The sequence below is a fragment of the Oncorhynchus clarkii genome, unplaced genomic scaffold (assembly GCF_045791955.1).
Source record: "Oncorhynchus clarkii lewisi isolate Uvic-CL-2024 unplaced genomic scaffold, UVic_Ocla_1.0 unplaced_contig_1467_pilon_pilon, whole genome shotgun sequence".
Classification (NCBI taxonomy): domain Eukaryota; kingdom Metazoa; phylum Chordata; class Actinopteri; order Salmoniformes; family Salmonidae; genus Oncorhynchus; species Oncorhynchus clarkii.
In genome coordinates this window covers 110001-133880 of record NW_027258093.1, presented here as the reverse complement: position 1 = coordinate 133880, position 23880 = coordinate 110001, and the positions used below count along the sequence as shown (strand labels likewise).

Genomic DNA, 23880 nt, shown 5'->3' with positions numbered 1-23880 from the left:
CTTCCTTGAGCTCTTGTTTACAGAGTCTAGACCATCTTCACCTGAATCTATAACATCGTTAAATGAGTACAGGTCTCTTTCTCCTGACTCTCCTATTGCTGATTTCAGATCACATTGTTGTGATTATTATTTGCTATTCACAGAAGATAGATCTTCGTCACCACAATCAGTCACCCCAGACGTTGAATTCTCTGGATTTAGCCTTGAGGAATTGATTGCTGAGGACAGAGCAGATTCTCCTGAATCAATATATTCAGACGTGGAATTTCTGGATCAATTGGAAGCAGAACTTGTTCAAGTTTTGCATGAATCAGCTTCTCCATTTTCTGATTCTCTCCCTCACTCTATTCAATCTGAAACATATATCAACAAATTCATCTCACCTGCCTTAGTCCAGTTTGAATCTGAGCACAGAGAAAGAAAAACAGACATATTGTCTACCACAACAATGGCAACACAAGACTCTGTTGAGGCTAAAACCGCGTTACCAGTTGCAGCTAAAACAGCATTTATACAGCTTGACTTAAGTGATGAGAAATGTTTGTCGTTGTTACCAGCTGCTGTAATGATGCCAGTTAAGCAGGAGCCAGGTAATTATCTTGATGAGGTAGATGAAGACAATTTGAAACACCAAGATAAATCTGAAGTCAAACCTTTATCTCCTGAGTCAGTCTTGTCAGAAAGTGGTTCACAATTCAGACCTGGACATTGTGATTATTATTTGTTGTACGATGGGAGTATTTCTCCGATACCTGAATCTGTAACAACATTTGAAGATCATACACCTCTTTCTCCTGACTCACCTAATACACAATTCAGACCTGGACATTGTGATTATTATTTGTTGTACGATGTGTGTCGGTCTACATCACCTTTGTCTGTACCTTCATATCTTGAATATTGTGGTTTGCACAGACTAGATTTCCCTTCAGATAGTGAATTTACAGTGACAGATCAAAGTAGCCTATCTGAGTATAGACCACTCTCACCAGAATCAATAACTTCAGACGGGGACTTTAACTTCCTTGAGCTCTTGTTTTCAGAGTTTAGATCATCCTCTGCACAGTCTGTTGCATCATTTGATGAGTACAGGCTCCTCTCTCCTGACTCTCCAGTTCCTCACTTCATGCCTCAATGTTGCGATTGTTATTTGTCTTTCACTGGAAGTAGATGTTCATCACCAGAATCAGTAGCTTCAAATATTGAATTCTCTGAGTTCTGTCTTGAGGAACTGTTTGCTGAAGACAGAGCAGATTCACCTGAATCATTTATATCAGAGAGTGAATTTGTTGAGTCAGTTGAAAGAGGTCTAATGAAACTCAGACCCTTGTCACCAGAATCAGTAACTTCAGAAGGTGATTATACCTCCGTTGAGTTCTTGGTTGATGAGTCTAGACCATCTTCACCTGATTCTATCACTTCAAATGATGAATATCGAGCTCTATCTCCTGATTCCCCAATCCCACAATTTAGACCCACAGTAATTGAGTCGTCAGTGTCGTCATTCTTTAGCAGATCTTCGTCACCTATTTCAGTAACTTCAGACACTGAAGGATCTGGCTTCTATCTTGAGGATTTTGTCAATGAAGAGAGGCCATATTCTCCAGAATCTTTTGTGTCAGAGAGTGAATTCGTAGAAGCAGCTGAAGGAGGTTTGATAAAATTCAGACCCCTGTCACCAGAATCAGTAACTTCAGAAGATGGTTATACCTTCCTTGAGCTCTTGTTTGCAGAGTCTAGACCATCTTCACCTGAATCTATAACATCGTTAAATGAGTACAGGTCTCTTTCTCCTGACTCTCCTATTGCTGATTTCAGATCACATTGTTGTGATTATTATTTGCTATTCACAGAAGATAGATCTTCGTCACCACAATCAGTCACCTCAGACGTTGAATTCTCTGGATTTAGCCTTGAGGAATTGATTGCTGAGGACAGAGCAGATTCTCCTGAATCAATATATTCAGACGGGGAATTTCTGGATCAATTGGAAGCAGAACTTGTTCAAGTTTTGCATGAATCAGCTTCTCCATTTTCTGATTCTCTCCCTCACTCTATTCAATCTGAAACATATATCAACAAATTCATCTCACCTGCCTTAGTCCAGTTTGAATCTGAGCACAGAGAAAGAAAAACAGACATATTGTCTACCACAACAATGGCAACACAAGACTCTGTTGAGGCTAAAACCGCGTTACCAGTTGCAGCTAAAACAGCATTCATACAGCTTGACTTAAGTGATGAGAAATGTTTGTCGTTGTTACCAGCTGCTGTAATGATGTCAGTTAAGCAGGAGCCAGGTAATTATCTTGATGAGGTAGATGAAGACAATTTGAAACACCAAGATAAATCTGAAGTCAAACCTTTATCTCCTGAGTCAGTCTTGTCAGAAAGTGGTTCACAATTCAGACCTGGACATTGTGATTATTATTTGTTGTACGATGGGAGTATTTCTCCGATACCTGAATCTGTAACAACATTTGAAGATCATACACCTCTTTCTCCTGACTCACCTAATACACAATTCAGACCTGGACATTGTGATTATTATTTGTTGTACGATGTGTGTCGCTCTACATCACCTTTGTCTGTACCTTCATATCTTGAATATTGTGGTTTGCACAGACTAGATTTCCCTTCAGATAGTGAATCTACAGTGACAGATCAAAGTAGCCTATCTGAGTATAGACCACTCTCACCAGAATCAATAACTTCAGACGGGGACTTTAACTTCCTTGAGCTCTTGTTTTCAGAGTTTAGATCATCCTCTGCACAGTCTGTTGCATCATTTGATGAGTACAGGCTCCTCTCTCCTGACTCTCCAGTTCCTCACTTCATGCCTCAATGTTGCGATTGTTATTTGTCTTTCACTGGAAGTAGATGTTCATCACCAGAATCAGTAGCTTCAAATATTGAATTCTCTGAGTTCTGTCTTGAGGAACTGTTTGCTGAAGACAGAGCAGATTCACCTGAATCATTTATATCAGAGAGTGAATTTGTTGAGTCAGTTGAAAGAGGTCTAATGAAACTCAGACCCTTGTCACCAGAATCAGTAACTTCAGAAGGTGATTATACCTCCGTTGAGTTCTTGGTTGATGAGTCTAGACCATCTTCACCTGAATCTATAACATCGTTAAATGAGTACAGGTCTCTTTCTCCTGACTCTCCTATTGCTGATTTCAGATCACATTGTTGTGATTATTATTTGCTATTCACAGAAGATAGATCTTCGTCACCACAATCAGTCACCTCAGACGTTGAATTCTCTGGATTTAGCCTTGAGGAATTGATTGCTGAGGACAGAGCAGATTCTCCTGAATCAATATATTCAGACGGGGAATTTCTGGATCAATTGGAAGCAGAACTTGTTCAAGTTTTGCATGAATCAGCTTCTCCATTTTCTGATTCTCTCCCTCACTCTATTCAATCTGAAACATATATCAACAAATTCATCTCACCTGCCTTAGTCCAGTTTGAATCTGAGCACAGAGAAAGAAAAACAGACATATTGTCTACCACAACAATGGCAACACAAGACTCTGTTGAGGCTAAAACCGCGTTACCAGTTGCAGCTAAAACAGCATTCATACAGCTTGACTTAAGTGATGAGAAATGTTTGTCGTTGTTACCAGCTGCTGTAATGATGCCAGTAAAGCAAGAGCCAGCTAATTATCTTGATGAGGTAGATGAAGACAATTTGAAACACCAAGATAAATCTGAAGTCAAACCTTTATCTCCTGAGTCAGTCTTGTCAGAAAGTGGTTCACAATTCAGACCTGGACATTGTGATTATTATTTGTTGTACGATGGGAGTATTTCTCCGATACCTGAATCTGTAACAACATTTGAAGATCATACACCTCTTTCTCCTGACTCACCTAATACACAATTCAGACCTGGACATTGTGATTATTATTTGTTGTACGATGTGTGTAGGTCTACATCACCTTTGTCTGTAACTTCAGACCTTGAATATTGTGGTTTGCACAGACTAGATTTCCCTTCAGATAGTGAATTTACAGTGACAGATCAAAGTAGCCTATCTGAGTATAGACCACTCTCACCAGAATCAATAACTTCAGACGGGGACTTTAACTTACTTGAGCTCTTGTTTTCAGAGTCTAGATCATCCTCTGCACAGTCTGTTGCATCATTTGATGAGTACAGGCTCCTCTCTCCTGACTCTCCAGTTCCTCACTTCATGCCTCAATGTTGCGATTGTTATTTGTCTTTCACTGGAAGTAGATGTTCATCACCAGAATCAGTAGCTTCAAATATTGAATTCTCTGAGTTCTGTCTTGAGGAACTGTTTGCTGAAGACAGAGCAGATTCACCTGAATCATTTATATCAGAGAGTGAATTTGTTGAGTCAGTTGAAAGAGGTCTAATGAAACTCAGACCCTTGTCACCAGAATCAGTAACTTCAGAAGGTGATTATACCTCCGTTGAGTTCTTGGTTGATGAGTCTAGACCATCTTCACCTGATTCTATCACTTCAAATGATGAATATCGAGCTCTATCTCCTGATTCCCCAATCCCACAATTTAGACCCACAGTAATTGAGTCGTCAGTGTCGTCATTCTTTAGCAGATCTTCGTCACCTATTTCAGTAACTTCAGACACTGAAGGATCTGGCTTCTATCTTGAGGATTTTGTCAATGAAGAGAGGCCATATTCTCCAGAATCTTTTGTGTCAGAGAGTGAATTCGTAGAAGCAGCTGAAGGGGGTTTGATAAAATTCAGACCCCTGTCACCAGAATCAGTAACTTCAGAAGATGGTTATACCTTCCTTGAGCTCTTGTTTGCAGAGTCTAGACCATCTTCACCTGAATCTATAACATTGTTAAATGAGTACAGGTCTCTTTCTCCTGACTCTCCTATTGCTGATTTCAGATCACATTGTTGTGATTATTATTTGCTATTCACAGAAGATAGATCTTCGTCACCACAATCAGTCACCTCAGACGTTGAATTCTCTGGATTTAGCCTTGAGGAATTGATTGCTGAGGACAGAGCAGATTCTCCTGAATCAATATATTCAGACGGGGAATTTCTGGATCAATTGGAAGCAGAACTTGTTCAAGTTTTGCATGAATCAGCTTCTCCATTTTCTGATTCTCTCCCTCACTCTATTCAATCTGAAACATATATCAACAAATTCATCTCACCTGCCTTAGTCCAGTTTGAATCTGAGCACAGAGAAAGAAAAACAGACATATTGTCTACCACAACAATGGCAACACAAGACTCTGTTGAGGCTAAAACCGCATTACCAGTTGCAGCTAAAACAGCATTCATACAGCTTGACTTAAGTGATGAGAAATGTTTGTCGTTGTTACCAGCTGCTGTAATGATGCCAGTTAAGCAGGAGCCAGGTAATTATCTTGATGAGGTAGATGAAGACAATTTAAAACACCAAGATAAATCTGAAGTCAAACCTTTATCTCCTGAGTCAGTCTTGTCAGAAAGTGGTTCACAATTCAGACCTGGACATTGTGATTATTATTTGTTGTACGATGGGAGTATTTCTCCGATACCTGAATCTGTAACAACATTTGAAGATCATACACCTCTTTCTCCTGACTCACCTAATACACAATTCAGACCTGGACATTGTGATTATTATTTGTTGTACGATGTGTGTAGGTCTACATCACCTTTGTCTGTAACTTCAGACCTTGAATATTGTGGTTTGCACAGACTAGATTTCCCTTCAGATAGTGAATTTACAGTGACAGATCAAAGTAGCCTATCTGAGTATAGACCACTCTCACCAGAATCAATAACTTCAGACGGGGACTTTAACTTCCTTGAGCTCTTGTTTTCAGAGTTTAGATCATCCTCTGCACAGTCTGTTGCATCATTTGATGAGTACAGGCTCCTCTCTCCTGACTCTCCAGTTCCTCACTTCATGCCTCAATGTTGCGATTGTTATTTGTCTTTCACTGGAAGTAGATGTTCATCACCAGAATCAGTAGCTTCAAATATTGAATTCTCTGAGTTCTGTCTTGAGGAACTGTTTGCTGAAGACAGAGCAGATTCACCTGAATCATTTATATCAGAGAGTGAATTTGTTGAGTCAGTTGAAAGAGGTCTAATGAAACTCAGACCCTTGTCACCAGAATCAGTAACTTCAGAAGGTGATTATACCTCCGTTCAGTTCTTGGTTGATGAGTCTAGACCATCTTCACCTGATTCTATCACTTCAAATTATGAATATCGAGCTCTATCTCCTGATTCCCCAATCCCACAATTTAGACCCACAGTAATTGAGTCGTCAGTGTCGTCATTCTTTAGCAGATCTTCGTCACCTATTTCAGTAACTTCAGACACTGAAGGATCTGGCTTCTATCTTGAGGAATTTTTCAATGAAGAGAGAACATATTCTCCAGAATCGTTTGTGTTAGAGGGTGAATTCCTAGAAGCAGCTGAAGGAGATTTGATCAAATTCAGACCCTTGTCACCAGAATCAGTAACTTCAGAAGATGGTTATACCTTCCTTGAGCTCTTGTTTACAGAGTCTAGACCATCTTCACCTGAATCTATAACATCGTTAAATGAGTACAGGTCTCTTTCCCCTGACTCTCCTATTGCTGATTTCAGATCACATTGTTGTGATTATTATTTGCTATTCACAGAAGATAGATCTTCGTCACCACAATCAGTCACCTCAGACGTTGAATTCTCTGGATTTAGCCTTGAGGAATTGATTGCTGAGGACAGAGCAGATTCTCCTGAATCAATATATTCAGAGGGGGAATTTCTGGATCAATTGGAAGCAGAACTTGTTCAAGTTTTGCATGAATCAGCTTCTCCATTTTCTGATTCTCTCCCTCACTCTATTCAATCTGAAACATATATCAACAAATTCATCTCACCTGCCTTAGTCCAGTTTGAATCTGAGCACAGAGAAAGAAAAACAGACATATTGTCTACCACAACAATGGCAACACAAGACTCTGTTGAGGCTAAAACCGCGTTACCAGTTGCAGCTAAAACAGCATTTATACAGCTTGACTTAAGTGATGAGAAATGTTTGTCGTTGTTACCAGCTGCTGTAATGATGCCAGTTAAGCAGGAGCCAGGTAATTATCTTGATGAGGTAGATGAAGACAATTTGAAACACCAAGATAAATCTGAAGTCAAACCTTTATCTCCTGAGTCAGTCTTGTCAGAAAGTGGTTCACAATTCAGACCTGGACATTGTGATTATTATTTGTTGTACGATGGGAGTATTTCTCCGATACCTGAATCTGTAACAACATTTGAAGATCATACACCTCTTTCTCCTGACTCACCTAATACACAATTCAGACCTGGACATTGTGATTATTATTTGTTGTACGATGTGTGTCGGTCTACATCACCTTTGTCTGTACCTTCATATCTTGAATATTGTGGTTTGCACAGACTAGATTTCCCTTCAGATAGTGAATTTACAGTGACAGATCAAAGTAGCCTATCTGAGTATAGACCACTCTCACCAGAATCAATAACTTCAGACGGGGACTTTAACTTCCTTGAGCTCTTGTTTTCAGAGTTTAGATCATCTTCTGCACAGTCTGTTGCATCATTTGATGAGTACAGGCTCCTCTCTCCTGACTCTCCAGTTCCTCACTTCATGCCTCAATGTTGCGATTGTTATTTGTCTTTCACTGGAAGTAGATGTTCATCACCAGAATCAGTAGCTTCAAATATTGAATTCTCTGAGTTCTGTCTTGAGGAACTGTTTGCTGAAGACAGAGCAGATTCACCTGAATCATTTATATCAGAGAGTGAATTTGTTGAGTCAGTTGAAAGAGGTCTAATGAAACTCAGACCCTTGTCACCAGAATCAGTAACTTCAGAAGGTGATTATACCTCCGTTGAGTTCTTGGTTGATGAGTCTAGACCATCTTCACCTGATTCTATCACTTCAAATGATGAATATCGAGCTCTATCTCCTGATTCCCCAATCCCACAATTTAGACCCACAGTAATTGAGTCGTCAGTGTCGTCATTCTTTAGCAGATCTTCGTCACCTATTTCAGTAACTTCAGACACTGAAGGATCTGGCTTCTATCTTGAGGAATTTTTCAATGAAGAGAGACCATATTCTCCAGAATCGTTTGTGTTAGAGGGTGAATTCCTAGAAGCAGCTGAAGGAGATTTGATCAAATTCAGACCCCTGTCACCAGAATCAATAACTTCAGGAGATGGTTATACCTTCCTTGAGTTCTTGTTTACAGAGTCTAGACCATCTCCACCTGAATCTATAACATCGTCAAATGAGTACAGGCCTCTCTCTCCAGACTCTCCTATTCCTGATTTCAGATCACATTGTTGTGATTGTTATTTGTCTTTCACTGGAAGTAGGTGTTCATCACCAGAATCAGTCACCTCAGACATTCAATTCTCAGGACTTTACCCTAAGGAATTATTTACTGAGGACAGACCAGATTCACCTATTTCCATCTGTTCAGGGGGCGGTGATGATGATGAGGATGATGTTAGTTTTCCTAAAACATCACAGTGGGATGATGATGCAGGTTCTTTAGAAAAGATCCCAACTGTCCATTGGGCCTTCATACCTCAGTTCATGGTTTCTAAAGCTGTACAAACAGGCTTATCACTAGACTCGGATGAATCTTCATCCCAACCAGTTCATGGACTCTCTAAGGTGCGGCCTTTGTCTCCAGAATATAGACTAGTTTACAGGGCAGTTCCCATCAAACTAATGTCCCATGCGTATGACCCAGCGAACGAAGGTGAAACCTACGATAGTAAGACTGGTGTTTTCGAACATTCGGGACAAAGATACAAGGTTATACAGGTTCTTGACTGTCAGAGGGAACATTGCGTGGATTTCGGGCCTGTTCCATTTCATGAATCCAACCTTGGCATGCCTCGTGTCTTTGAAACCACAGCAGTTGAGTTGACAAAACAAGATATCTCCTCACTACAACACTCTGACATCACTGACCAGACAGTCACAGATACTTTGCATAAACCTCATTTGCTAATATCCCAGCCAGTAGAGACAGAAATCATAACCCCTTCCCCCGTCTTAGCTGAATGGGAGTTCACCCAGTTGTCGTCCCTTCCTGAGTACAGACCTCTTTCTCCTGAGTCACTCGGTTTAGACATGGATGGAATCATTTTCTATCTTGACCACTTATTTACTGACATGAGGCCATCTTCACCTGAATCTGTTGCGTCAGTGAATGAATACAGGCCTCTCTCACCTGACTCTCCAGTTCCCCACTATGGATCTAGAATCCCAGATGTTTTCATGACTGCAGAGCGTAGATCTTCCCTCTGTTCTGTTACGTCAGCCATTGAATTGTTTGGATTTTGTCTTGAGGAATCGTTTGCTGAGGACAGAGCCGATTCACCTGAATCAGTAACATCAGATATTGAATTCTCTGTGTTCTGTCTTGAGGAATCATTTGCGGAGGACAGAGCAGATTCACCTGAATCAGTAACATCAGATATTGGATTCCCTGAGTTCTGTCTTGATGAATCGTTTGCTGAGGACAGAGCAGATTCACCTGAATCATTTATATCAGAAGGTGACTATGAACATGTAGACGAGACACTCACTAAATCCAGTCCTCTGCCACCTGAAGATGAGTACGCTCATTCTTTCGTTCAGTACTGGCTTTCAGAGTTACAGCCGTCCTCTGCAGAACCCATGACATCACTAGATGAGTTAGATGCTGCAGAAACAAGCAAATTTACAGAAATGAAGGATTCTGAATCTCAGCCTGTTTATGAATTCTCTGAAGGAAATACATTGTCTCTAGAATATAGACTGGTTCATAAGGCAGTTCCCTCCACTCTAATGGCCCATACATTTGACCCGGCATACCAAGGTGAAACTTACTTGAACAAATCAGGTGTTTTTGAATATGCAAAAGACAGACAGGCTAGAGAGATAATGGAGCGTCTGCAGGACAAAGATACTGTCCTGGACAGGCCGGTCACACCAGAGTCAATTACATCAGAAGAGATTCAGTCTTTTTTGAATGATTGGTCTACTGAGTTAAGGCCAAACTCACCAGCCTCTGTTGCATCACTTGATGAGCATAGGCCTCTCTCTCCAGACTCTCCTATTCCCCAGTTCATACATCAATGTTGTGATAATTATGTGGAACTCCCTGGTGATAGGTCTTCGTCACCTCAGTCGGTAATGTCAGACGTTGAATACTGTGCTTTATTTCTCGGTGAACTGATTCCTGAACACAGACCGGATTCTCCTGATTCCTTTTTGGCTGATAGTGAATTCAGAGAGTCAATTGAACAGTTTTTTAGAATATTCAGAACCTTGACACCAGAATCAGTAACTTCAGAAGGTGGTTATACATTCCTTGAGCTCTTGTTTGTAGAGTCTAGACCATCTTCACCTGAATCTGTAACATCAGTTGATGAGTACAGGCCTCTCTCTCCTGACTCTCCAGTTCCCCAGTTCTTACATCAATATTGTGATTATTATGGGTTATTCCCTGCTGATAGGTCTTCATCACCTGAATCAGTAACATCAGAAATTGAATTCTCTGAGTTCTGTCTTGATGAATCGTTTGCTGAGGACAGAGCAGATTCACCTGAATCATTTATATCAGAAGGTGAATATGAACATGTAGACGAGACACTCACTAAATCCAGTCTTCTGCCACCTGAAGATGAGTACGCTCATTCTTTCGTTCAGTACTGGCTTTCAGAGTTACAGCTGTCCTCTGCAGATCCCATGATATCACTAGATGAGTTAGATGCTGCAGAAACAAGCCCATCTACAGAAATTGAGGATTCTGAATCCCACCCTATTTATGAATTCTCTGAAGGAAAAACATCAACTCCAGAATATAGACTAGTTTATAAGGCAGTTCCCTCCACGCTAATGGCCCATACATTTGACCCAGCGTACCAAGGTGACACTTATTTGAGTAAGACAGGTGTTTTTGAATATGCAGGAGACAGAAAGGTTAGAAAAGCCCTGGATCGACCGCATCGATCTGGTGAGGACTTGAGGCCAGTTAGTGTTGAAGAACCAGCCTCCCCTTGTCAATCTGCTACTCCAGCAGAGGAGGAGACGGTACAAGAGGGGTCCTTGCTAACAGTACCTCATGTCACTGACCAGACAGTCACAGAAACTTTGCACGAACCTCATTTGCCAATATCCCAGCCAGTAGAGACAGAAATCAGAACCTCTTCCCCCGTCCTAGCTGAACGGGAGTTCACCCAGTCATCGTCCCTTCCTGAGTACAAAACTCTTTCGGCTGAGTCACTCGGTTCAGACAGGGATGGAGTCCTTTTATATCTTAACCACTTCTTTACTGACATGAGGCCATCTTCACCGGAGTCTGTTGTGTCATTTGATGAGTACAGGCCCCTCTCTCCTGACTCTCCAGTTCCTCACTTCATGCCTCAATGTTGCCATTGTTATTTGGCTCCCACTGGTGATCGATCTTCGTCACCTCAATCAGAAACTTCAGATATTGAATTCTCTGAGGTATGTCTTGAGGAACTGTTTACTGAAGACAGAGCAGATTCACCTGAATCATATATATCGGAAGATGGAATGAGATTAGTAGATGAGTCAGACAAAGATATGAGCCAAGACAGACCAATGACACCAGATTCAACATCGGGAGAGAGCCTGTCATTTGTAGAAGACTGGTTTTCAGAGTTAGCTTTAAAACCGTCCTCCCCTGAATCCGTTTCATCACAAGAGGACCTCTCTCCTGACTCACCTGTCCTCCAATATGGACCTGGTCTGTCTGTTGTTGCCGTGTCAACAGGAGAGAAGTGTTGGACACCTGAATCTGTGATATCAGACTGGGATGAGTTTGGTCTGGAGGACTTGTTCTGTGCGACCAGAGCCTGTTCTCCTGACTCCATCTGTTCCAATACAGATACTGTTTTAACTCAGGGTGACGGTCAACGTTCTCCTCCAACAGACCAGGTTTCCACTGAACATGAACCTGAAATGAGAGTTGAAAGAGCACGCTTAAAACAACCCCCGGAATTAATAGATGCCCCTTTTAGTTTAGTTTTCCCAGTTGTTTGCCAAACCCACCGAGCAGTGGAAGCGTTTTTTTGTAGGGCCTCCTCCCCAGACAGCCACAGAGCACCCGTAGAGGATGTAGATTTAGATGATGTAGAGACTCACAGACCTCACCAAGCATCCTCTCAGTCGAGTCACGTGCCATCTGACGAACACAATCTGGGATCTCCTGTTGCTGCTGTCAGGGCGGAGGAGGCAGTTCACAACAGACCTCAAGCAAGTCGTAAGTCAATCCAAAGAAAAGAACACAGTAATGTCCCTACGTTGAAAGGAAGTGAAGCGCAAACCAAGATTGACGAGACAAGCAAGCACCTGAAAAGAAAGCCGATGAGAAAAGCGGAAGACAGACGAGTTTCTGCGCCGTCGGTAAGACCACGCACGTTCTCCGTCAGCAGGGAATGCCGAGACGCTTTCTAAAAACAAATAAGGCTGGAAGTGTGTAGTGCGTAGTTCGCATGCGTCGTGTAGGACCCTTAGGCTCAAGCTTTCACTAATGGGTTTTGACGCATAGCTGTAGGAGCTTGACACTCCTGCTGAGGCATGTTTGCATCAGCAATGCAGGAAGTGTCTCAGAAAGGCAACTAATGAACAGTAGTGAGACACGTTTAGTCTCAACACCATGGACTTCCTTCCTGTCACATGGTGTGTCCTCAAGCTAAAAATGGCTGACTAAATGTGACTTTATTCCCTTCTGTAGTGACCTACTTTTGACCAGAGATGTGCAGGCTAAAAGGTTCAAAGTAGTGCACTATGAAGGGAATAGAGTGCCATAGGGCCCTGGTTAAAAGTAGTGCACTACGAAGGGAATAGGGTGCCATAGGGCCCTGGTTAAAAGTAGTGCACTACGAAGGGAATAGGGTGCCATAGGGCCCTGGTTAAAAGTAGTGCACTACGAAGGGAATAGGGTGCCATAGGGCCCTGGTTAAAAGTAGTGCACTACGAAGGGAATAGGGTGCCATAGGGCCCTGGTTAAAAGTAGTGCACTACGAAGGGAATAGGGTATCATTTGGGACATATCCTCAGAGATGGGCTCGGATACTGCATGATGGTGCATTTATTCACACAGAAAAAACAACAGCAGTCATGTCTTACATTGAAAGATTTCCTTGGAGTTTAGTAGGGTTGACAGTTCATTGCTTTGGAGTTTAGTAGGGTTGACAGTTGATTGCCTTGGAGCTTAATCGGGTTAACAGTTGATTGCCTTGGAGCTTAGTAGGGCTGGCAGTTGATTGGCTTGACTGTGTCTTTCCTACTGTGGTATTCCTGCATTTCAGAGAATGTTGTCCTGGAGAGAAGGCTTTCGGAGAATTTATATAAGAAATGTACCCATCGCATTTCGATATAAGGAGTTGTATGTGTCAACAAGGTCGTGTCCTAATCAAATGAGTACTGCTGAACTGCTTCTATGTGTTTTACTGCTACTAGAAGTACAGTACTTCTGAGTACATGCAGGTACTGCATGTACAGTGTGACAATACTATAGGTCTATTGGTTTGACTCATCATTTTTGGTAATTTCATTAAGTCGTTGGAATGTTCATTTGAAATACATGATGTCATGATGGAACCTTGTTGCTGCATGTACATGTATTGTACCTTTTTTCATACTATAATTTCCTCAACAACATTAACCATTCATCATTGAGGTTGATCAATTCCAGTAACTTTACCAAAATGACCTAATCGTGGTTGGAGGATTCTTGGATGATTCTTAGAATTCTTCCAACCCGGGGGTTCTGGAACACCTGGGAATTTTTAAGGGGAAAGTTACCGGAATTTTGAAACCCTACCTCCATCACAAACTCGTTTATAATTTTTTTTCCCCTCCATTCCATCATTCTCATCCAGGTTTCAGCAGGATCCTCCATGGAGAATCTATCAGAACCCAAACACGTATTAGCTTTGGACCAGCCATCTACTAATAGACCTATCTCAAACAAAACACTCATGTCTGAAACCCAATCTGTAACTCCAGATCTCCAGATTCCAAATGCCTTTGTTTTCAGTCCATTATCCCCTGAAATGACAATGCCCACTGAGAAGATGAGGGTATCGCCAGAAAGTCCAGAAAAAACATTGAATCTGAACAAGGAGTCCTCTTCTTCTGAAACCAGTCCAGTGTTACCAGACCTTTTCAGCCACAACGCCAAAGACAGCCAAGGTGATGAAGCACAATCGTCAGCGAGCAATCTAGAAGCACCCCCGGAGTCAGGGGCACCCACCCAGCTTGATCAGCTGCTGTCGGAATTTGAAGAAATCAAACGGGCATTCCGACCAGAAACTCTAGAACCACTGGACTCACCTCTTTCGGAAACCAGCGAAGGGGGTCTTGAAGATCTACAACCTTATGTTGAGTTAGAGGAACTCTTGCCAGAATCCGACGCATATCCCACTGAGGGTGAGGAAGAGCTCTCTAGTCCAAGTCCCTCATCCCCTATTCAGATCACAAGGGAGCCGGCTGAAATAAGCGTAGTGGCCTCAGTGCCGACCGATCTCTCCTTGTCCAATGAAACCGACCCAGAGGTATTTGGGGTGACCACAGATCTAATCGAGACCTTCCCAGAGCCTAGCCAAGTTACAGCTGATCCGGTTCAGTTGAGCCACTTGGAGTACGTGCAAACACACAGAGCAGAAAAATCAGATCTCACCGGTTCCATACCATTGGATAGCCCCACAGCTGCAACCAAATCCGCCGGAACACCGGAATCTCCAGAACCATGCCATAAAGTTCTAGAAAGGTCATCGGAATCAATTGTTCCGTCTCAAAAGTTCCAGCCACTCGAACATGAGGATGCTGCTGTATTTACCGAACCTTCAACTGTAGAAGAACATCGAATTAGTCTCCCACAGCAGGACCAGGCGACAGTCGGTGAAGAATATGACAACTCCAAAGACACATCAAGCATTCAAGCTGCAGTCAAAAAGGCATATATTGAACAAAGCAAAGTATTGTGCGAATCTGGGGTATTAATCACTGAGCCCAGCCAATTGGTAGATGAAACATGCATGAGCACTACCCCAGAAGTTGTGTCACATTTAAGGGATAGCACTCCCCCTGAAACCCTTGAATACGATGAGCAGTCGCACCACTCGCTCTCTGACGTGACTCCACAGACTCCAGAGACCGTCACCGTCTCCAGGCACTTCAGCTTCGAGGAGTTGATCCCTTACCAGAGTCCTAGGTACCTCAACATGCTGTCTGAAGCGCTCAAGCCAAATACAAGTGAGCAACCATCAGAGAATCGAGTCACCCCCGTAGAGGAAGAGTTCAGTCCTCCAGTCACCCCTGTTGAGGTAAAGTCCCATGTCTCCCAGCCCGGTCCAGTAGATCCCATGGCAGAGATGGTGTCAGCCCAGCCTGATCCAGTAGAACACAGGGCAGAGATGGTGTCAGCCCAGCCTGGTCCAGTAGAACACAGGGCAGAGATGGTATCAGCCCAACATGTTCCAGAGGTTACAGCATCAGCCCATGATGAAGAGTTCTCCATGGAGTTCAGCCTCCCTCCTGAGTATGCTGAGGCATCATCCTCTATCCACAAACCCAATCCTCCGGCCTACGCAGAAGTCATACGAGGCAGCACCACAATGTACTTATACGAAGACTCTGACCCGGAGACTTACTTTGACTGCAAACAGGGAGTCTCAGACTTCTCCGAGATGGAACCTGACGAACTGAAGAAGAGGGAAAGTTCAGGGGTTGGCCAAACCCAAGGACAAGCGTCCCATTCAGGAGCCCTGGGGAGAAAGTACCAGAAGCCGACGGCAATTCCGGTTTGCTCCGCAGTGCGCAAACACGAGCGTGGAGTCCTGCTGTCCTCAGGGAGTGAGGATTATGACGACGCACCTTATGATGACATCAAGGAAGAGAGCGAAGAGCTGGCCCAATCTCCCGGCACACACACAGACGACTGGGCCTTTTACCAGGCTCCTCAGGAGCTTCCTCCTCTCAGATCAGCAGATGATGATGACTCCCTGGACAGGGTGAGATGACTGTTGAAAAAATCATCCCGCCATTCTTACCCATCTCCTGCTCTGACCACCTAGCTCCTGCTCTAACCCCTTATCTCCTGCTCTAACCCCTTATCTCCTGCTCTAATCCCCTATCTCCTCCTCTAACCCCCTATCTCCTGCTCTAACCCCTTATCTCCTGCTCTAACCCCTTATCTCCTGCTCTAACCCCTTATCTCCTGCTCTAACCCCTTATCTCCTGCTCTAACCCCTTATCTCTTGCTCTAACCCTTATCTCCTGCTCTAACCCCTTGTCTCCTGCTCTAACCCCTTATCTCCTGCTCTAACCCCTTATCTCCTGCTATAACCCCTTATCTCCTGCTCTAACCCCCTATATCCTGCTCTAACCCCTTGTCTCCTGCTCTAATCCCCTATCTCCTGCTCTGACCCCCTATCTCCTGCTCTAACCCCTTATATCCTGCTCTAACCCCTTATCTCCTGCTGTAACCCCTTATATCCTGCTCTAACCCCCTATCTCCTGCTCTAACTCCCTTATCTCCTGCTTCAGAAGGAATGAATGCTTTAACTCCGGGGATGGGATTTGAAACGCCTTTAATTCATATTTTAAACAGAATTCCTCTCGCGTGATGTCATCATAGGAAAGAACAGTGCCACTGACCCGTGATGATGTCTGCTGGGTAGCTGGTTTGACATCACGTTACTGTAACGTCAACACAGGGATTCAGAAAGCAGGTGCCGTTAGTGAGTTTAAGAGTAATGCAGAACGATACAAAAAAAAACAAGAGAAACATCTGACAAGGAAACAGAACCAATACTGCCTGAAGAGTGATGCTAGGGAGTGCTGGATAAAGGGGGGAGTAATCAGGGTAGCGATGGAGTCCAGGTTTTCCTCATGATGGAGTGCAGGTGTACGTAATGAGGTTTGCCAGGTGTGCATAATGAGGGTTTCCAAATGTGAATTCTTATATCTGACCCAGTGATGTGTGTATTTCGTGTATATTTAACTTTTTCACACTGGAGTCTTACTTGTGTTGTAACAATCTCTTTGTTTCATTTTTGCTGTGTTGGGATGCTATGTTGAGATGCTGTGTAAGGATACTGTGTTGAGATGCTGTGTAAGGATGCTGTGTTGGGATGCTGTGTGGATATGCTGTGTTGGGAGGCTGTGTTGAGATGTTGTGTAAGGATGCTGGGTTGGGTTGCTGTGTTGAGATGCTGTGTTGGGTTGCTGTGTTGGGAGGCTGTGCTGAGATGCTGTGCTGAGATGCTGTGTTTAGATGCTGTGTTGGGATGCTGTGTTGAGATGCTGTGTTGGGTTGGGTATGCTGTGTGGAAATTGAAAAAACCCCGCTAATTTTCATTTTCCGTTGCAAAACATTTTAAAACGCTTTCCTGTTGTGTTTCCTCATGAATGCGACCCGTGCAGTCTCCTGTGGGTCCCAAATGGAACCCTATGCCCTATGTAGTGTACTACTTTAGACTAGGGCCTATAGTGGACATCTATTGGTGTCATATACACTATATAGGGAACGGCGCCCCCTGTGGTGAATCAGTGTAATAACAGGCCTCAGCGCCCCCTGTGGTGAATCAGTGTAATAACAGGCCTCAGTGCCCCCTGTTGTGAATCAGTGTAATAACAGGCCTCAGCGCCCCCTGTGGTGAATCAGTGTATTAACAGGCCTCAGTGCCCCCTGTTGTGAATCAGTGTAATAACAGGCCTCAGCGCCCCCTGTGGTGAATCAGTGTAATAACAGGCCTCACCGCCCCCTGTGGGGAATCAGTGTAATAACAGGCCTCAGCGCCCCCTGTGGCGAATCAGTGTAACAACAGGCCTCAGCGCCCCCTGTGGCGAATCAGTGTAACAACAGGCCTCAGTGCCCCCTGTGGCGAATCAGTGTAACAACAGGCCTCAGCGCCCCCTGTGGTGAATCGGTGTAACAACAGGCCTCAGCGCCCCCTGTGGTGAATCGGTGTAACAACAGGCCTCAGTGCTGACTGTGTGTCTGTCTCCCTCTACAGCAGGGTGAGATGACAGACATCCCTCCCCAGACTGTGACAGAGGAGCAGTACACAGATCAACATGGACACGCGGTGGTCAGAAAGGTAAGCATACGTGCAAATGAAGACCATGTTTGGTTCCTGTCATTCATTTATTACATCAGTGTTTCCCAATCCTGGTCCTGGGCAGTGGTGTGAAGAACTGAAGTAAACAATATTTTAAAGTACTACTTAAGTCGTTTTTTTTGGTGTATCTTTACTTTACTATTTATATTTTTGACAACTTTTACTTCACTACATTCCTAAAGAAAATAATGTACTTTTTTACTCCCATCCATTTTCCCTGACACCCAAAAGTACTCGTTACATTTTGAATGCTTAGTAGGACAGAACAATGGTCCAATTCACGCTGTTATCAAGTGAACATCCCTGGTCATCCCTACTGCCTCTGATCTGGAGGACTCACTAAACAGAGAACATCCCTACTGCCTCTGATCTGATGGACTCTCTAAACAGAGAACATCCCTGGTCATCCCTACTGCCTCTGATCTGGAGGACTCACTAAACAGAGAACATCCCTGGTCGTCCCTACTGCCTCTGATCTGGCGGACTCACTAAACAGAGAACATCCCTGGTCGTCCCTACTGACTCTGATCTGGAGGACTCACTAAACAGAGAACATCCCCCTGGTCATCCCTACTGTCTCTGATCTGGAGGACTCTCTAAACAGAGAACATCCCTGGTCGTCCCTACTGACTCTGATCTGGAGGACTCACTAAACAGAGAACATCCCCCTGGTCATCCCTACTGTCTCTGATCTGGAGGACTCTCTAAACAGAGAACATCCCTGGTCGTCCCTACTGCCTCTGATCTGGAGGACTCACTAAACAGAGAACATCCCCCTGGTCATCCCTACTGTCTCTGATCTGGAGGACTCACTAAACAGAGAACATCCCTGGTCGTCCCTACTGCCTCTGATCTGATGGACTCTCTAAACAGACATGCTTAGTTTGAAAATTACGTCTGAGCGTTGGAGTGCGCCCCTGGCTATCCGTAAATTAAACAAAAACAAGATTATTATAGTTTGCTTAATATAATGAATTTGAAATTACTTTTGATACCTAAGTATTATTTAAAGCCAAACAACTTTTAGACTTTTACTCAAGTAGTATTTTACTGGGTGACTTTCACTTTTACTTGAGTCATTTTCTGTTAAGGAAATGTTTACTTTTAATCAAGTTTGACAACTGGGTACTTTTTCTACCACTGGTCCTGGGGACCCAAAGTGGTGCACATGTAGTTTTTTTGCCCCACACCTGATCACACACCTGATCACACACCTGATCACACACCTGATCACACACCTGATCACACACCTGATCACACACCTGATCCCACACCTGATCCCACACCTGATCACACACCTGATCACACACCTGATCACACACCTGATCACACACCTGATGTTACTCATCAACTCATCAAGCCTTTGGTTCGTAGAACCTGGTGTGTTAATTCACTGGGTCCCCAGTATAGTGTGTGTGTGTGTGTGTGTTTTTATGTGTGTGTGTGTGTGTGTGTGTGTGTGTGTGCGTGTGTGTGTGTGTGTTTTTGTGTGCGTGCGCGTGTGTGTGTGTGTGTGCGTGCGTGTGTGTGTGTGACTTACCCTAACCTGTTCTGTGGCCTTTGCCCTCTGCCCTCTCCATCCAGGTTACTCGTGAGGTGAACCGCCAGGCGATGTCGAGTGAGGGGTCGCAGAGGGAGGAGGGGGGTGCCCCCCCGGGGGAGGAGGGAGACGGATACTCCAGGGTGGTCGAGAGGACCGTGCTGAGGAGCCACAGAGATCTCTCAGAGGTGAGGGTGTGTATATGAGTTTGTCAGGGTTGGGGTCAATAGCAGATCAATAGCGGAGGTGGATAAAGATGACATCCCCCATTTATTACAGCTACAGTTCTCTGTGTTTGGTTCTCTTCTCCTGTATAAACAGCTACAGTTGGCTGTGTTGGTTCTCTTCTCCCGTATAAACAGCTACAGTTCTCTGTGTTGGTTCTATTTCCCTGTATAAATAGCTACAGTTCTCTGTGTTTGGTTCTCTTCTCCTGTATAAACAGCTACAGTTGGCTGTGTTGGTTCTCTTCTCCCGTATAAACAGCTACAGTTCTCTGTGTTGGTTCTATTCTCCTGTATCAACAGCTACAGTTCTCTGTGTTGGTTCTCTTCTCCTGTATAAACAGTTACAGTTCTCTGTGTTGGTTCTCTTCTCCTGTATAAACAGCTACAGTTGTCTGTGTTGGTTCTCTTCTCCTGTATAAACAGCTACAGTTCTCTGTGTTGGTTCTCTTCTCCTGTATAAACAGCTACAGTTGTCTGTGTTGGTTCTCTTCTCCTGTATAAACAGCTACAGTTGTCTGTGTTGGTTCTCTTCTCCTGTATAAACAGCTACAGTTCTCTGTGTTGGTTCTCTTCTCCTGTATAAACAGCTACAGTTCTCTGTATTGGTTCTCTTCTCCTGTATAAACAGCTAATAGAAATAGAATTGCGCCCAAATCAAATCAAAGTTTATTTGTCACGTGCGCTGAATACAACAGGTGTACTAGACCTTACAGTGAAATGCTGAATACAACAGGTGTAGTAGACCTTACAGTGAAATGCTGAATACAACAGGTGTAGTAGACCTTACAGTGAAATGCTGAATACAACAGGTGTAGTAGACCTCACAGTGAAATGCTGAATACAACAGGTGTAGTAGACCTTACAGTGAAATGCTGAATACAACAGGTGTAGGTAGACCTCACAGTGAAATGCTGAATACAACAGGTGTAGGTAGACCTGACAGTGAAATGCTGAATACAACAGGTGTAGTAGACCTTACAGTGAAATGCTGAATACAACAGGTGTAGTAGACCTTACAGTGAAATGCTGAATACAACAGGTGTAGTAGACCTCACAGTGAAATGCTGAATACAACAGGTGTAGTAGACCTTACAGTGAAATGCTGAATACATCAGGTGTAGTAGACCTTACAGTGAAATGCTGAATAAAACAGGTGTAGTAGACCTTACAGTGAAATGCTGAATACAACAGGTGTAGTACACCTCACAGTGAAATGCAGAATACAACAGGTGTAGTAGACCTCACAGTGAAATGCTGAATACAACAGGTGTAGTAGACCTTACAGTGAAATGCTGAATACAACAGGTGTAGTAGACCGTACAGTGAAATGCTGAATACAACAGGTGTAGTAGATCTGACAGTGAAATGCAGAATACAACAGGTGTAGTAGACCTCACAGTGAAATGCTGAATACAACAGGTGTAGTAGACCTTACAGTGAAATGCTGAATACAACAGGTGTAGGTAGACCTGACAGTGAAATGCTGAATACAACAGGTGTAGTAGACCTGACAGTGAAATGCTGAATACAACAGGTGTAGTAGACCTTACAGTGAAATGCTGAATACAACAGGTGTAGTAGACCTTACAGTGAAATGCTGAATACAACAGGTGTAGGTAGACCTGACAGTGAAATGCTGAATACAACAGGTGTAGGTAGACCTGACAGTGAAATGCTGAATACAACAGGTGTAGTAGACCTCACAGTGAAATGCTGAATACAACAGGTGTAGTAGACCTCACAGTGAAATGCTGAATACAACAGGTGTAGTAGACCTTACAGTGAAATGCTGAATACAACAGGTGTAGGTAGACCTGACAGTGAAATGCTGAATACAACAGGTGTAGTAGACCTTACAGTGAAATGCTGAATACAACAGGTGTAGTAGACCTTACAGTGAAATGCTGAATACAACAGGTGTAGGTAGACCTGACAGTGAAATGCTGAATACAACAGGTGTAGGTAGACCTGACAGTGAAATGCTGAATACAACAGGTGTAGTAGACCTCACAGTGAAATGCTGAATACAACAGGTGTAGTAGACCTCACAGTGAAATGCTGAATACAACAGGTGTAGTAGACCTTACAGTGAAATGCTGAATACAACAGGTGTAGTAGACCTTACAGTGAAATGCTGAATACAACAGGTGTAGTAGACATTACAGTGAAATGCTGAATACAACAGGTGTAGTAGACCTTACAGTGAAATGCTGAATACAGCAGGTGTAGTAGACCTTACAGTGAAATGCTGAATACAACAGGTGTAGTAGACCTCACAGTGAAATGCTGAATACAACAGGTGTAGTAGACCTTACTGTGAAATGATGAATACAACAGGTGTAGTAGACCTCACAGTGAAATGCTGAATACAACAGGTGTAGTAGACCTCACAGTGAAATGCTGAATACAACAGGTGTAGTAGACCTTACAGTGAAATGCTGAATACAACAGGTGTAGTAGACCTCACAGTGAAATGCTGAATACAACAGGTGTAGACGACCTCACAGTGAAATGCTGAATACAACAGGTGTAGACGACCTCACAGTGAAATGCTGAATACAACAGGTGTAGTAGACCTTACAGTGAAATGCTGAATACAACAGGTGTAGTAGACCTCACAGTGAAATGCTGAATACAACAGGTGTAGACGACCTCACAGTGAAATGCTGAATACAACAGGTGTAGACGACCTCACAGTGAAATGCTGAATACAACAGGTGTAGTAGACCTCACAGTGAAATGCTGAATACAACAGGTGTAGTAGACCTCACAGTGAAATGCTGAATACAACAGGTGTAGTAGACCTCACAGTGAAATGCTGAATACAACAGGTGTAGACGACCTCACAGTGAAATGCTGAATACAACAGGTGTAGTAGACATTACAGTGAAATGCTGAATACAACAGGTGTAGTAGACCTCACAGTGAAATGCTGAATACAACAGGTGTAGTAGACCTCACAGTGCATGAAAGGTATTAGGTGAACAACAGGTAGGTAAAGAAATAAAAACAACAGTAAAAAGACAGTGAAAACCCCTGGTGTGTTTGAGTAGTTCATAAACAGATTATATAACCTGTTATAGTGTATTCCGTTTAACTGACGCTTTTATCCTAAACATCTTAATTCATTAATTAAGCTTTTCAAAGTTTTTATTTCTTTACTTAATTAATTCATTAATTCTCTTAATGTGTTCATCATTTAATTACATATGGTCTTTTTTTGTTGTTGTCTTTCCTTCCTTTTTCCTTCCAGGTGATGTTTTCTGAGCATTACTCTGACTCAGCGTGGGGTGAGGAGGAATCAGCTGAAGGTCACGAGGTCAGCCGTGTGGAGCGGAACGCAGTGGTGGAGGGGGATTGGACCGAGACGCAGCACGGTGACCCCACCCTGACCTCTGACCTCCCAACGTCCCGGGACGACTTCACACAGGTCAGCCTCCAACCAGCCAATCAGAATAGCTTTCTCTCCCTCCATCTCTCCCTCAATCACTCCCTTCATCTCTCCCTCCATCTCTCCCTCCATCTCTCCCTCCATCTCTCCCCTCCATCGCTCCCTTCATCTCTCCCTCCATCTCTCCCCTCCATCGCTCCCTCGATCTCTTCCTCCATCTCTCCCTCCATCTCTCCCCTCCATCTCTCCCTCCATCTCTCCCATCCATCTCTCCACTCCATCTCTCCACTCCATCTCTCCCCTCCATCTCTCCCCTCCATCTCTCCCCTCCATATCTTTCTCCATCTCTCCCCTCCATCTCTCCCCTCTATCTCTCCCTCCATCTCTCCCTCCATCTCTCCCCTCCATCTCTCCCCTCCATCTCTCCCATCCATTTCTTTCTCCATCTCTCCCTCCATCTCTCCCCTCCATCTCCCTCCATCTCTCCCATCCATCTCTTTCTCCATCTCTCCCCTCCATCTCTCCCCTCCATCTCTCCCCTCCATCTCTCCCTCCATCTCTCCCCTCCATCTCTCCCCTCCATCTCT

The 23880-nt window shown here is 43.7% G+C and overlaps 1 protein-coding gene and 1 long non-coding RNA gene across 2 annotated transcripts in view; both read left to right on the top strand.

Annotated features, from left to right (window-relative positions):
* The first annotated feature begins 9732 nt into the window (after nt 1-9732).
* On the top strand, nt 9733-18220 carry LOC139395354 (cardiomyopathy-associated protein 5-like). The gene is made up of 4 exons (XM_071142922.1): nt 9733-12409; nt 13891-16023; nt 18031-18114; nt 18200-18220. Exons 1-4 carry the CDS (start codon nt 9824-9826, stop codon nt 18218-18220), a joined length of 4824 nt encoding a protein of 1607 aa, XP_070999023.1. The 5' UTR covers nt 9733-9823.
* A 1580-nt stretch (nt 18221-19800) lies between these two features.
* The window catches only part of LOC139395352 (uncharacterized), a 7868-nt gene continuing 3788 nt past the window's right edge, over nt 19801-23880 (top strand). The window contains exons 1-2 of the long non-coding RNA XR_011630317.1: nt 19801-19863; nt 23156-23332. This is a non-coding gene — a long non-coding RNA (uncharacterized lncRNA). The remainder of the gene's footprint in view (nt 19864-23155; nt 23333-23880) is intronic.